At 35.6% G+C, this 14,929-nt stretch overlaps 1 protein-coding gene and 1 pseudogene across 1 annotated transcript; both read left to right on the forward strand.

Moving 5' to 3' along the window:
- The first annotated feature begins 280 nt into the window (after positions 1-280).
- On the forward strand, positions 281-1,219 carry OR5W1F (olfactory receptor family 5 subfamily W member 1F). The gene is given in 1 exon segment (NM_001391754.1): positions 281-1,219. A coding segment is annotated over 1 exon segment (939 nt).
- OR5W77P (olfactory receptor family 5 subfamily W member 77, pseudogene) lies at positions 11,449-12,385 on the forward strand (annotated as a pseudogene).

The raw sequence follows: 14,929 nt of genomic DNA on the forward strand, positions 1-14,929 counted from the left end.
TAGATAGGTTGGTGTAGAAATAATGTTTAATTTGGATGAAAGTGTCTACAAACTCTTTACAGTGCTATACAAATATAAGTGGTGTTATTATCATTATAATTTTATCAATTTATATGCAATTGTATATTTCCAGGAGATCAGAAACAGACTTAGCATTGTCTATCTCTTTTTCTAATTCCTAAAAAATGGAAAGGACCGGCAGTTTAACTCTTAGGAAACTGAGGTGATATTACCATCCACTTACATTTCCTTCTTAACCAGGAATTTCCAGACCTGAGTGATGGCTGTTGAGAACTGCACTATGTTTACTGACTTCATATTCCTAGGTCTTTCTGACAGACAGGATGTGCAGCAGGGGCTCTTTGTGCTCTTTCTGCTGGTCTATGGCATAACTGTGATTGCCAATCTAGGCATGATCCTGCTGATCAAGACGGACTCCAGACTCCACACGCCTATGTATTATTTCCTGAGCAATCTGTCATTCTGTGATGTTGGCTACTCCTCTACTATCACTCCCAAGATGCTGGCTGATTTCTTATCTGAGCAAAAGACAATTCCATATAATTTGTGTGCCATTCAGTTGTATTTTTTTGGGGCCTTTGCCAATGCAGAATGTTTCATGTTGGCTGTCATGGCATATGACCGTTATGTAGCCATTTGCAATCCACTTCTTTATACAAGTGCCATGTCCAGGAGAGTCTGTACCCAGCTAGTGGCCATTGTGTACATTGAAGGTTTGGTCGATTCAGTAATCCATACCTGTTGCACATTTCAATTGTCATTCTGCAATTCCAATATCATCAATCACTTTTTCTGTGACATCCCACCCTTACTAGCCCTCTCCACCTCAGACACAACCATCAATGAGATTGTGTTGTTCACTTTTGGTAGCTGTGTTCTGGGATGCAGCATCATCACTGTCCTCCTGTCTTACAGCTACATCATAACTACCATCCTTAGAATGAACTCAGCTGAGGGAAGACGCAAAGCTTTCTCTACTTGCACCTCCCACTTAACCACTGTGGCTATATTTCATCTTACACTCCTGTGCACGTATTTGCAACCCAGCTCGAGTTACTCCATGGACACAGACAAAATGTCCTCTGTTTTCTACACAGTTGTCATCCCTATGTTAAACCCACTGATCTACAGCTTAAGGAATAATGATGTAAAAAGTGCCCTGAAAAAAGCAATTAGCACTAAATTATCTTCTGGGTGACACTGTGTTTTCACCAAAAAATATTTATTCAAAGATTCTGAGAGCTAAAATTCAGTTACTTTGACATAGATTCCTATAGTGTCACCAACGTATCTTTTAGATATTTTACATTAATTATCTTTGTGCTTAAATTGAGTTTAGGGAGCAGTCATTTCTGATCTTAATCTTCTCTGCAAGCTAAGAAAGACTAAGTAATAAGTTAACTTGCAAAGAGGATATTTTTATATTTCCCATCTCTGTTTATGGTTGTACCCCTGTGAGATATCATTGGTAGAGCAATCCCTCCATCCACGGCAAATCAACTTACCCTCTTAAAGCTCCAATTATTTTTTTTTTTTAGGAAGATTAGCCCCAAGCTAACATCCGTGCCCATCTTCCCTTATTTTATATGTGAGATGCCTGCCACAGCATGGCTTGACAAGCCGTGCATAGGTCTGCACACAAGATCCAAACCTGCAAACCCCGGGCCGCTGAAGCAGAATGTGCAAACCTAACTGCTGTGGCACTGGGCGGGCCCTCCCAAGTATTATTTTTTTTAACAATGAGTTTAACAAACTTGCTCAGACAGAAGGGAGGATTAGCGGATTAAATTAGGTTTGTTTGTATCCTTCCTAAGTACTAATATCACCCTATGAATGTTCCATCATAACACTAAGAAGTATACAAGTAGTAAATTAATACATATGAGTAAATGAAAAACTCCTGCCCTGACTCAAAGTTCCATCATTGCAAGTCACTTGTCTGTCTTGTTCACCCATATTTTTACTTCGTTAGTTACAATGCTTGACTCCAGGATGCCATTCAAAATATTGACTAAATGAATGAGCATCCTTTAAAAACTGATGCAAAAAGGTCTTTGTAAATTTACCAAAAGAAGAAAGCCTCTTTTTATTTTGTTTTATTCCAGTATGTTCATGATTGATGATATCCATCTGTGCTTTCTGTCCTTTGGTCAGACTGAATAAGTATCAGGAACAGGGATCATTTAATGTAGGGAACTTCTTGGATCCTGTATTCTTCATCATTCCACCCTACTTATAGCAGCAGAGATGCCCAGGATCAGCCATTCTGGATTTATATTGCATCTCACAGTCTTCACATTCAGGCTGTGGATTTCCTTCTTGCCCTCACTCTAGAGAACAGACATGGTGCAATTGACAACTGTACAGAAACTTCATGAATGGAAGTTAGGGGTAGGTATCTGCACCTTCTTTCTCAAAGGGCACTGGAGAAGAGGACTGTATCTCCCTTGGAATGTTCATAGCATTGTGCTGGTTAAAATTTAAAAAAAAACTGTAATGGTCAATTGATACAATTTAAGTTGAGAGGAACAGTTATTAACTAATATATGTGTTTAATAAAAACAAAAGATCAAAGTAGTACTTATATTAGTATTCCATTATGCAATTATTTATGTTGGCTCTCTGTGTATCTGTGAAATTAACTGTAATCCTATTCTAAAACAACTTTAATAGTGGTCTTTGCTGAGTATCTGGATGTTAGATTATATTAATATTTGTTCTAATAACAATTTCTTATATTTTTCTCACTGTAATCAATTAACAAGTAATCCAAATATGAAACACATAACATTATTTCAGGTTGTCAAGTTATTCATTTTATTTTAGGTTGTTGTCAAGAAAAGAACATGGAGACACTCTTTTTGGTTCTGGAAGGAGAGAGTAATGTGTCATATAGGTTTTTCATTTACATCCTCTTATGTAATTTTATATATTGCTCTCGTGTATAAAATGTGCTGTGTTATGCACATCAAATATCATAAGAATGAAACACATTAAAAACTCCCTAGGGAGGGGTGTGTGTGCTTCTACTCTCATCTTTGTTTCTGCCCATTTGGAGTTGTCACAGCTCATAATAAACCAATGTGAAGTGATTTCTGGTTCCAGCTTCTCAACACTACCGAAGACTTTCACCACAATTAGATGTTGTAATTTCAAAGTGGAATTTTCTCATTTCAGAGGAAATATTATTGCATGATATCTCTCCAAAACCATGGACAGAAATCATATCTATTTAATTAGTTGGATTGCAGATGAATGATCAATATCATATTTTAATTAGCATGAGTAAACACACACTCGCCCAGCTTTCGGGGTTTTTGTGGGTTAATATTTAGCAGCTGATAGAGACCTTTCCGGAGGGGCTATGGAGAGAAGGGGAAGTTGGGGAAAACAAGAAATCAGTGGTGTCAGAGAAATCAATGAAGCCCAGCTCCAATCTACACAATTAACCTTTCATCACTGCCTTATGTGAGTCACAGGTGAAGCTTATCAATGTAAAAAGACACATTGGGACACAGTCAATAAAAAGGGGCATATCACTTGAAGTCTTTCAACTTATCTACGTATGAGAATGTATCTTTGTGGGGTTCAAAGTCTCTACATAACCTTGAGAACAATCTCCACTGATTGCCTATGTTTTCTCCAATATAAACTCACTCTCACTGCAGTATTAAAGACTCAAATACAGAAAGTACACTGTTTAGTTTTTGCATACTATTTATTTTACCTTAATATCACATTAATATACCAACATTTGAGGATATTTTTATCTATACTAGTGTATTTTACAAATGATTATTGTTCTATTTAACTACTCTTTATTATTTGTGTAAAAGAAACTGAAAATTCTTTCAACCCAGTAAAAACAAAAATGCAATTTTCAGCAAGTTAAATATCTTCAATTAATAATTGAACAGAATTTTAAGACAGATGAAAATATTTATTACTCTTAGATAACTTATTTTATAATCTCAAATAATTGATTTGTTGTTCATAAGATATTTCATACATTAGGACCTCTATATCATTGTTCAAACCCCTTCCACACTTAATCAACTTTATTAAAGTATGCTAAATATATTCATATCTATACAATTAAACCTATTCATGTTATGTAAAATTGGATTCACTGGCCATCTTTCATATGTATGTTTAAGGATAAAAGATATCTCTTACTGTTCTTTCTATACCTTTTCCTTTAAAAACACGGATTTAATAGCCTTTAAGAAGGTCAGAACAGCAGCATATTTTTGTTTTTGCTTCTATTTTGTTTTTGTTTAAGAAAATGATCAAGAAGGGAGAGATTTTAAAATAAGAACTGGACTTTGAAGTCAGATAGACTTGAGTTCCAATCTGTATCCTTTCCCCTGTGATCTGAAGTAGAATGCCCCTATGAAATTTTTGTAAGGTGAAGTGGCATAAATAGAAGAAGAAATTATCATTAGTATACATTGGAAAAATTTTTGAGCATTCCCCCACTCCAAAAATAACCCAAGATAAGTAGAGATAAAGCCCAGATGCTCACAGACACGATTCAAAGCTATGGCACTTGATGCTGACATGCTGAGTGCAGTCCCTGGAGAAGGAGCTTAGCGGCACCACTCTTGCTGCTCAGGGTGCCTGTTGCCTCCATAAGGGCTGCTGGCAAAACAAGTGCTGAACGCTATTTTGGCCTTATGCCTTTTTTCATTAAAGGAAAAAGCCTCTTAAATTTCCTTCCAGTTTGTGAAAGCAGGTACTAACGTAGGTCTTTCATAAAAGCAAATTGGCCTAAAGTGAACTTTTGGATAGCAGGGGAAATGTGCACTACCATTTACTTGTTAGCTAGGTGACCTTAGATTACTTAATCTTACTACACCCATTTCCTCATTTCTTTAACATGGGTTTAATATATGCAACATAAGGATATATATGCATTTTAAATATGCGTTATGAATATATATATATATATATGTATGAAGTTGATAAGGAAAGCTTTAAGATCATACAAACCCTATTCCCCATCAGGGGCAAAACCCCTGGTGCTGAAAAATGACAGTATTGTTCATGGCATCATGTCATGAAAAGGAGTCTCCAGGATCGATCTTTATTGACTTTAGAGTCTGCTCACCCAGTCTGTCAGATTCCAGTTGCAGATCCCAGCCTCAGGTCATGTTAGGAGCTCTCTGTCTAGCCACCTCAGGACTTATTTTTCCTGAAACTGTCTTCACTCTTGGTTAGAGGTGGCTAGAGGTTTCTTCACAGCCACCCATGCTGGCCATACCATTCTTGTGTCCAAGCCAGATGCCTGAAACTGCTTTACTGATCCAAGTCCCAGAACACACATTGACAAACAATGAATTTGGACAATGAATCCCAGAGTATTTCATTTTATTTTATTCTGTGTGGCCCTATCCCAAGGCCATGGCTGAAATGGCACACTTAGCTGCAGAGGAACCAATGTCTATGTGTTGTGATGAACCCGTGCATGTTGGAGAACATTACTTGCTCAGTATTTGGGAAGAAACATTTGGTCTTATTACCCTCAGGCTGCCATTCCATTCTTCCCTATTGAAAGCCTACATTGGCCAGAGCCCTACCTCACCGCTGATCTGTATGGACAAAAACTCTTACTTTTAAAGATAGTTTTCACTAGAGTAAATGGAGCTGTTATTTCAATTTATAACCCAGCATATAGTTTCGCTGTTGGAAGGTCTTCCTTGCTAGTTTATCCTCTGTCTCACAACTCAACCTCATCTTCAGATATGACACTTTCTCCAGACTTTACAGCCATATATTCCTCACGGGTCAGGCCCCAGCCTCTGACCAAACTATCATCCCACCATTTGTAGGTTCCATTTCCCATCTCTGGCTCCCAGTGCCTTGTTTTCTTCAGTAATTTGTGTAATGGGTCAGTGTCACAGATCAATTTTTTACCATAGTTCCTTATTTCTGCTCAGGCCTTGGTATCCCTAAACATAAACACAACCAGTGATGACAATTAGTGTCTATGTATAATGATACAAACAACTAGCTCCATACTGATGAAAGCTGCTTGGCAAAACTTTTAAAATAATTCAGTAATAATTCCCACTATATGAATGTGTGTGAGTCTTTCTTATGTGGCAGTAAATTTAACCTAGCTTGAAATCTTCTGTAGAAACATGCTGTCAACAGGTGATGACAACAGAGGGGACCTGAATCACTACTCTCAACTCACTATAACTATGACCTTAAACAAATCTCTTTTCCTCTTTGGGCCTCAGTTTCCACCTTGTCAAAGAGAGGGTTAAAATGAATATTTTTTATTAAAAATATGGCTATCACATTATATATCTATATTAGTATAAATGTATCAATGCATAGAGTCATTTCTATTTGGAGTGATTAAAAAATAGCATATGGGCGAGAACATATTCATATCAATGGAAGACATTGCATCTCTACGCCATTTGATCCCAAATGGAGTTGTCAATGATGACAGATTGATAGCATGAGTTGCAGGACCCTCAAAACCATCAAGCTGAACCCATTTAACTGCCTTTTTATTCTGTATTTTGACATTAAGAGACAGCTCATAAAAGTGGATTTCCAGCTTTATTAGTCATCAGGAAATATAATACGCTACAAAACGGCTAAAATTAAAATGAAAGACAACATTAGTATTGGCAAGGATATTTAAAATCCAGAAGACTCACCAATGAAAATTTCATAATGGAAGTGTGGATTGGCATACTTCATGGAAAACTGTATGAAAAAATTTACTAAATCTAAATTTTGCATACACTGACACTCACAAATAATTTCAGCTCCTGATTTTATATGCAAGATAAATGAGTGTCTATTTCGACCAAAAGACATGCACAAGAATACTTACATTATATTATTGGTAATAGAAAAAGGAAAAACAACTGCCTATCAGCATGAAAGTATATAAATAAATAAAAATATATCTGTACAAAACAATTCTAAACAGCGGTAAGATTGAATGTGCTGCAATTGCATCCATCCAACCTGGATGGATTGCACAAATATGTTGTGGAATGAAACAGTGCATACTGTAGGCATCCACTTATGTGTGCTTAAAAAAGTAGAAACTAACATATCATGATAAAAGTCAAGAAAGTAATTGTTTCTTGAGGGTAAGAGATTAGTGACAAGAAGGATCATGCAGAAGGCTTTGATCATTCTGCTAATGTTCTGTTTCTTGGTCTGGGTCCTGATTACAGGAGTATATGTTTTTTTTGAAAATTTATCTAGCTGCATACTTACTTAAGTTTTCTCTATATGTGCATTATATATCAAAAAGTTTTTCCAAAAGCAAAATGTATACACTATTAGTATATAAGAAACTTCAGATCTTTATTATTATAAATTTTTATCTCTAGTAATGCCTCACATTAAAGTTCAGCATATTATTGTGAAATACATGATGAAATTTTCATAGAATGTTTCATAGAATATTTATCTCTTTTGTTATTAAACCTTGCTGCCTTTTTTTCCCCAAAGCAAAGATGTCTTATGCACTTTTAATATTGTTTCCAGGGATAAGCAGATTTTTGTGAACCTGATTTTCTTTGGTACCATTATCATGCCGTGAAGTTATTCATAATAGCCCATAACTCAGGGCTGTACAACTGTTTTCCAAATGAAAGAGTTTATACATAGATAGTTGCCTATGTGCTGTTATGTTTAGAGGCACCAGTGACACCGGCTATTCTCTATTAACAAAGAAGCCCTTTGGGAAGTAATTTAGATTATCCAATTTTCATCAGTATATTGCTACTCATGCTCCAGATTTCATGGGGAGTGGGAGTTAGACCACATGGTCTGGAGGGGAAGCCATGTTTACAAAAATAAAGTCTGGATCCTGCCTACACAGACTGTAGCTTGAGGAAATTTGGCATCCCTGGAGAGAGGGAAGAGCTGAGGGAAAATGAGTGTAGAAAGGGATCAGAAGAAGGTGATCAAAGACGACTCTGCCTCCTTCTCCAAGTGTGCACCAGAGAAGCAGAGAATGGCAGTAAAGCTCTTAGGTACGACAAATATATCATTTTCTTATGTTTCCCTGATGGAAATTTACTGGCAATTACTTAGGTGTTTTGAGATTTGCATCAACAATATCTCCCACAGGATCACATTTGTTATTTTAGTATATTAGTATTGGCATAATCACACAAATAGAAGCAACACATTATGAAAAGACATTAACAATTATCCCTAAAATCACTTTTTCAAAAGTTAAAAATACATGAATTTCATTGGATTTTGCCTGAAGAGTAATCCAGCTTTATAGAGAGTGTGGGGAAACTCCATAACAACAAATTAGGCAAACGCACTATTTGGGGACAAAAATAACTGCAAAATCTGTTTCTATTTACTCCACCAGAGGTTTGAGAAGAAAAAGGAAGCAACTAAAATGTTTAAATATACACTGTCTTACATGCCTTGCACATCTTTCTTTTGTTGTTTTTTATACAAATTTTGTATTTACGGATTTTGTAGTAATAAATTAACTGCATTGAGACTCAAGTTGTACAGCTTAATGTACATGATTATTATACATTTTCCTGGAATATCAATCAACTGTAGGCACTTAAAGAACACATCCAACCTATGCTGGTAACAGTAGAGCAACGATTCACAAACGGGATAAAATATTACTCAAAAAATGCACAATACAGAGATTATCCCCAAAGCTGTCAGGTTGCATGACATAAAAGGGCACCAATTTCTGTATTTTCTATGTGGTTTCTGGAACTGTGCAATGTGGCTGCCCTCTTCACTTTCTCATACCAACATTATTTTCAAATGTCCAGCTGAAAAAACTAAAATAGGTTAACTCCCAATGTGACAACTCTTTTACTATCAATCACTTGAGATGCTTGGTTTAGAAGTGGCAATTGAGTGCTCTTGAGAAATCTAGGAGTTCATGAATCATTAATGTTGTTAATTTTCAAATGAGTCATTAATGTTGCTAATTTTCAAATGTCACTTTAACATCAACACACTTGAACACTGCATGAGAGTATTTAACAGAGTTGTCTTTTAATACAAATTGTTTCATTGCACTTTATTCAGAAACCTATTGTGCGTAATTGCTATGGGTTCAAGGAAACTTTATGGGACTGTAGAAGTTTACTTATTGCCACTGCGTTCCAACTTCGGTTTCGTAGTATGAGATTGTTAGAGACAACTCAGAACACATGTGACAATTTGTAAAACATATGATAATATGCAGTGATAGTTAAATAATATAAAACAACTGAGAATGGTAAAAAGGTCAAAAGTGCCTTTATTTAAAGTCAAATCTCTTTACTCTGAAAGGCTGTTTGTTGGAATTCATTTTAAAGAAACACATGGCTATGATAAATTATTTAGGTAGAATTATACATATATCAGAATTTTTATGATATGAAGAATTGCATATACATCAAATGGCCATTAGTAGAGAATATATGTTTCTGCTGGAATCATTTTTATTTAAAAATTAAAAATCAAATAATATGGGAAAAAATTGTTATCCCCAGGAAGTGTGAATATGGTTAGATTTTTGTTGTTTTTACAAAAGTCTTTATTTTTTAAAAAAATTATTTATGGCCTAAGTTTTATTTAGAAAAATCTTTATTTTGTGTTTAAAGGAAGGTGTTTGTGCATGTGTCTGTAAGTGTATGAACATGAGGGGTGTGTATGTGTTTTGTAACTTATGGAATTAAAAGAAAATGCTTAGAAAGGAGTTGGTGAACTAGCAATAAATTGCATCATTGACTGGAGTAAGTTTACTATTGGCAAATAAGCACAATATTGGGCTTTAAGGTAGAGAAGGACAGAAGAAAAAAATTTTAAATACCCTGTATGTGTTTCATGATACCCTAACTGTATGATAGATCAGATAATAAGCCATATTATTATATCTGTCACTTATTCCTGACAGACAAAGTGTTCAACATCCGGGACCAGATAAAGATGTTATATAACCCAGGTCAGGCAGGAGACAATGCTGAACCCTCCCATAGACAGAATGGCATTCAACAAAAGAGTAGTTCTGGACCAGGTACTAATATTTTTTGTTGTTTCTCTGATTTATATTTTATACTTCTTTAGTTCTTTTATCATTGGTTTTTACTGTAAACATGTTATAAAAGGAAAAGAAAGCATGCAATATTCTACATTTGTTTTAATTACTTGCATTGATCTATTTATTTTAAACATACATACATAGAGACGAGGGAAGATAATGAAATGCAAGGATGGTTCCTGCAGCTAGTTGGATATTTTTTATTATTTTAAATCTTGCACTTTTTATGTATTTTTTAAAATATTTTTAGTTTTAAAGGAAAGCGTTTTTTGGTTTTTTTTTTTTAATGCTGTTTCTCTGGGCACAGGTATTTAAGTGAGTTTAGGCCAAATGTTTGGAGACCTGCACATTGATCACTAGATCATTATTCATATTTTCTTTTTCTGTTCTTCATCTACCCTCTACTCCACTCTACTTCTATCCTTACAGAACAGAGGAGGTCATATGTGACATTATATATAAGACAGTCAGTTTGGGTAAAAAACACCAGTGGAACATAGAATTCAATTGGCCTCCCAAGGACCACTATCTCTTTTAAACCAAAGGAAGGCAGACTTCAGAGATACTCAAGAGAAACAGGATTAAATAAAACAATAAAACAAAATTTTAATTTCTTGGTATTGGGATGAGGGCACAGTTCTGACATGACTCTCTCTGATATCATGGGGCTATGAACACATGAGGACTTTTTGGTGAATAGATCCACTGAGTCCTTGATCACAGACTATCTTTATCCCTTGTTTATTGAGACTGGATAGGACCTGAGTGGTTCATACAGAAGTGGAGATATATCCATATCCAGGAACGTGCCATAGCTCTGCCTGCTCTACAATATCGGATTATGAGGGAATAGCAAAGGAATATGTTCATTACCTGCACCTCTCACTTAAATGTGTTTGTCTATTACAGAAAATAACAACATTCTTGCCACACTGAAAAAACAAACAAACTTGTCAGAAGATGGGGGATATCTGGACTGACTAATAGCAAGAAGTATTGCCTGGACTCTGAGGACATCAAATCTTAATATTAGATATAAGATATTAGATGTAAGTAGCACAAATGATAATAAATGCTACTTATATTGGTATGGAAATAACATGATTAAATTTTGATGAAATGCTCCTACAAACTCTCTGCAATGATATATAGATGGAGGGAACATTATTATCATTATCATTTTATTGATTTATATTAAATTGGATATATTTCCAGGAGAGTCAGTTTACCTAAAGCAGACTTAGCATTGTTTATCTTTTTCTAGTTACTGAAAAATAGAAAACAGCAGCAGTTTAACTGTTAAGCTAGTAAGATGATGTTACCCTCCAATTCCATTTTCTCCTACAAACAGGGATTTCCAGACCTGAGTGATGGCTGTTGAGAACTGCACTATGTTTACTGACTTCATATTCCTAGGACTTTCTGACAGACAGGATGTTCAGCAGGGGCTCCTTGTGCTCTTTCTGCTGGTCTATGGCATAACTGTGATTGCCAATCTAGGCATGATCCTGCTAATCAAGATGGACTCTAAACTCCACACACCCATGCATTATTTCCTGAGCAATCTGTCTTTCTGTGATATCTGCTACTCCTCCACTGTCTCTCTCAAGATGCTGGCTGATTTCTTATCTGAGCAAAAGACAATTCCATATAGTTTATGTGCCATTCAGATTTATTATTTTCGGGCCTTTGCAGATGTGGAATGTCTCGTGTTGGCTCTCACGGCATATGTCCATTATGTAGCCGTTTACAATCCACTTCTTTATACAACTGTCATGTCCAAGAGAGTCTGTATCCAACTAGTGGCTATTGCCTACATTGTTGGCTTGATAGATTCCGCGGTTCATACCTGTTGCAAATTTCAATTGTCATTTTGCCATTCCAATATCATCAATCACTTTTTCTGTGACATCTCACTGTTATTAGCCCTGTCCACTTCAGACACATCCATCAATGAGATAATGGTGTTCACTTTCATTGGCTGTGCTATGGGGGTCCAGCATTGTCCCCGTCCTCCTGTCCTACAGCTACATCATAACTACCATCCTTAGAATGAACTCAGCTGAAGGGAGATAAAAAGGCTTCTCTACATGTGCCTCTCACTTAACTGCTGTGGCTGTATTTCATGGCACATTCCTGTTCATGTATTTCTGACCCAGTTCAAGCTACTCCATGGACATGGACAAAATGGCCTCCGTTTTCTACACAGTGGTCATCCCTATGTTAAACCCAGATGTGAAAGGTGCCCTGACAAAAGCAATTGATGTTCTGGTGAAACCATGTCTTCATCCAAAAGTATTTATTTAAAGATTATGAGAGTTAAAGTTCAGTCACTTCAACATACATTCCTATAGTCTCATCAGTACACCCTTGATATTATTTTTAGTAATCATTGTGCCTAAATTTGAGTGTAGGGAGCAGTGGTTATTTAACTTAATCTTCTCTCAGATCTAAGGAAGAGCACTAGTAAGTTAACTTTGCTGTTTTGCAAAGAGGGTCCTTTTATATTTCCCTTCTACGTTCATGGATATGCCCCAGTGAGACAGAATGGGCATAGAACCACAACCCTCATGTCAATTTAACTCATCCTCCTTAAGGCTCCAATAGTTTTTTTAAACAAAGAGTTTAATAAACTTGCTTAGCCAGAAGGAAACAATAGTGGGATAATTTAGTTTTGTTTATATATTTCCTATGTACTAGTATCAAGCTAAAAATGTTCTATCATAATACTTAGAAGTCGATAATTAGTACATGAATAATTAGGAGTTAAGAAATCTCCTTCCATAGACTAAATGTTCCATAAAGACACAGCCCTTGTCTGTCTTGTGTACCATTTATTTTGCATTGCTATTTATAGCGCTCAGCTCCAGAATGCCATTCAAAAATATTTATTGGATCAACAAATGAGTGTATCCTGAAAAACTAATGCAAAAAAGCACATCTGTGAATTTACCCCAAAGGAACTCCTTTATTTAATTTATTCAAGTATATTCATTTTAGATGAAATTCATCTACACTTGTTGTCTTTTGGCCTAGGCTGAAATGAGAGTCTGAGACAGGGATTATTTGATGTAAAAATATTCTCAGACTATTCGTCAACATTCTGCCTCAGTTATATCAAAGGACATCCCCAGGATCAGCAGTTCTAGATTTATATTGCACCCTACAGTTTTCACTTCAGCCTCCGGATTTCCCTTCTTTCCCTCACCCTGAAAAAAAGATATGTTGATATTGACGAAGGGACAGAAACTACATGAATGAAAGTTAGGGGTAAAGGACTTGAAACTTCTCCAAAAGCCACTGAAAACAGGACTCTATCTGCCTGATGTGTTCAAAGCAGGATGCTAGTTAAAAAAACAAAAAACTGAAATGCCCTATTGATACAGTTTAAGTTGTAAAGGAAGAGTTATGATGTAAATGAATTACTGACATCAATATATGTTCTTGGGGGAAAACCATGAAAAGCAGTATTTTATTAGAGTTCCATTTGTAATGATTTGTATTGACTCTCCGTGTATCTGTGAAATAAACTGGAACCATATGCTAAACAAAATTTTAATGGTCATCCTGAGTGGTTAGATGTTAGGTAATCCTGTCATCTATTTCAAAAGCCTAATTAAGTTAATTGCATATGTTGTTCAGACTGTAATCAATTAGTAATTAATCTGTGAAAAACATAACACAATTTCAGATTCTCAAGGGTGTTCATTGTATTTTAGGTTGCTGTCCTAAAAGGAACATGGAGACACATTTTTTGGTTCCTGGGTGAAGAGAGTAATGGGTTATATAAGGTTTTTCATTTAGGTCCTCTTCTTAATTTTATATATCCGTTTAATGTATAAAATGGGCAGAGTGCTATGCAGTCAAAACATTACAGGAATGAAATAACATATTAAAAACATGCAATTTTCAACAGGTTACTATTCTTGCATTATGAATTGAACAGTGTTAGAAAAAATATTTCATTGTCTCATAAAGATTTTCTTTCACAATGTCAATTTATTTGTTTTTTATAGAAGATATCACATAGTAAGACCTATCATTCACTCCCCAAACTTCTCCCCAACTCAATGTACTTTATTAAAATTGTATTAAATATAATCATATCTATAAAAACTAAACCTATTATCGTTATGCAAAATTAGCTTTACTGGCCAACTTTCACAAAAATGTGTAAGGAAAATAGACATTTCCTTTTTTTTTCCTTTACCTTTTCTTTTAAAGAGTTTGACTTAATAGTCTTTGCAGATAGTCAGGAAACCAGGTTTTTTTTTGGTTTTCATTTTATATTCATTTTAAGAAAATGATAAAGATGGGACAGAGTTTAAGATAAGAACTAGACTTCGAAGTGAGACTATCCTGAGTTTAAATAGGTATAGTATTGTTTACTTGCTAGCTCTGTGACCTTAGTCAACTCACTCCCTATCAGAGACAAAACCTCCAGTGCTGAAGGAAAAGATGGTATCACTCAGGGCACCACGCCATGACAGGGAACTTCCAGGATCCAACTTTATCCACTTTAGAGCCTGTTCACCCAGTCTGTCAGATTCCAGTTGCACATCCTAGCCTCAGGTCATGTTTGTTTCTGTCTGCTCAGTGATCTTAGGAATTATTTTTCCTGACTGCTTTCACTCTTGGTTAGGGTTTAGTAGAGATTTCTTTATAGCTACCCAAGCTGGCCATATCATTCCCATGTTCAGGTCAAATTCTTAAAAACACTTGGATGGTCTAAGTCCCACCTCCCATAATGCCAAAAAATAAGCTTATATAATCAATCACAGAGTACTTCATTTTATGTCATTCTGTGTCCCTATCCCAAGGCCAGAGCTGAAATGGCACACTTAGCTGCAA

The sequence above is a fragment of the Equus caballus genome, chromosome 12 (genome assembly GCF_041296265.1).
Source record: "Equus caballus isolate H_3958 breed thoroughbred chromosome 12, TB-T2T, whole genome shotgun sequence".
In the NCBI taxonomy this organism is placed as follows: Eukaryota; Metazoa; Chordata; class Mammalia; order Perissodactyla; family Equidae; genus Equus; species Equus caballus.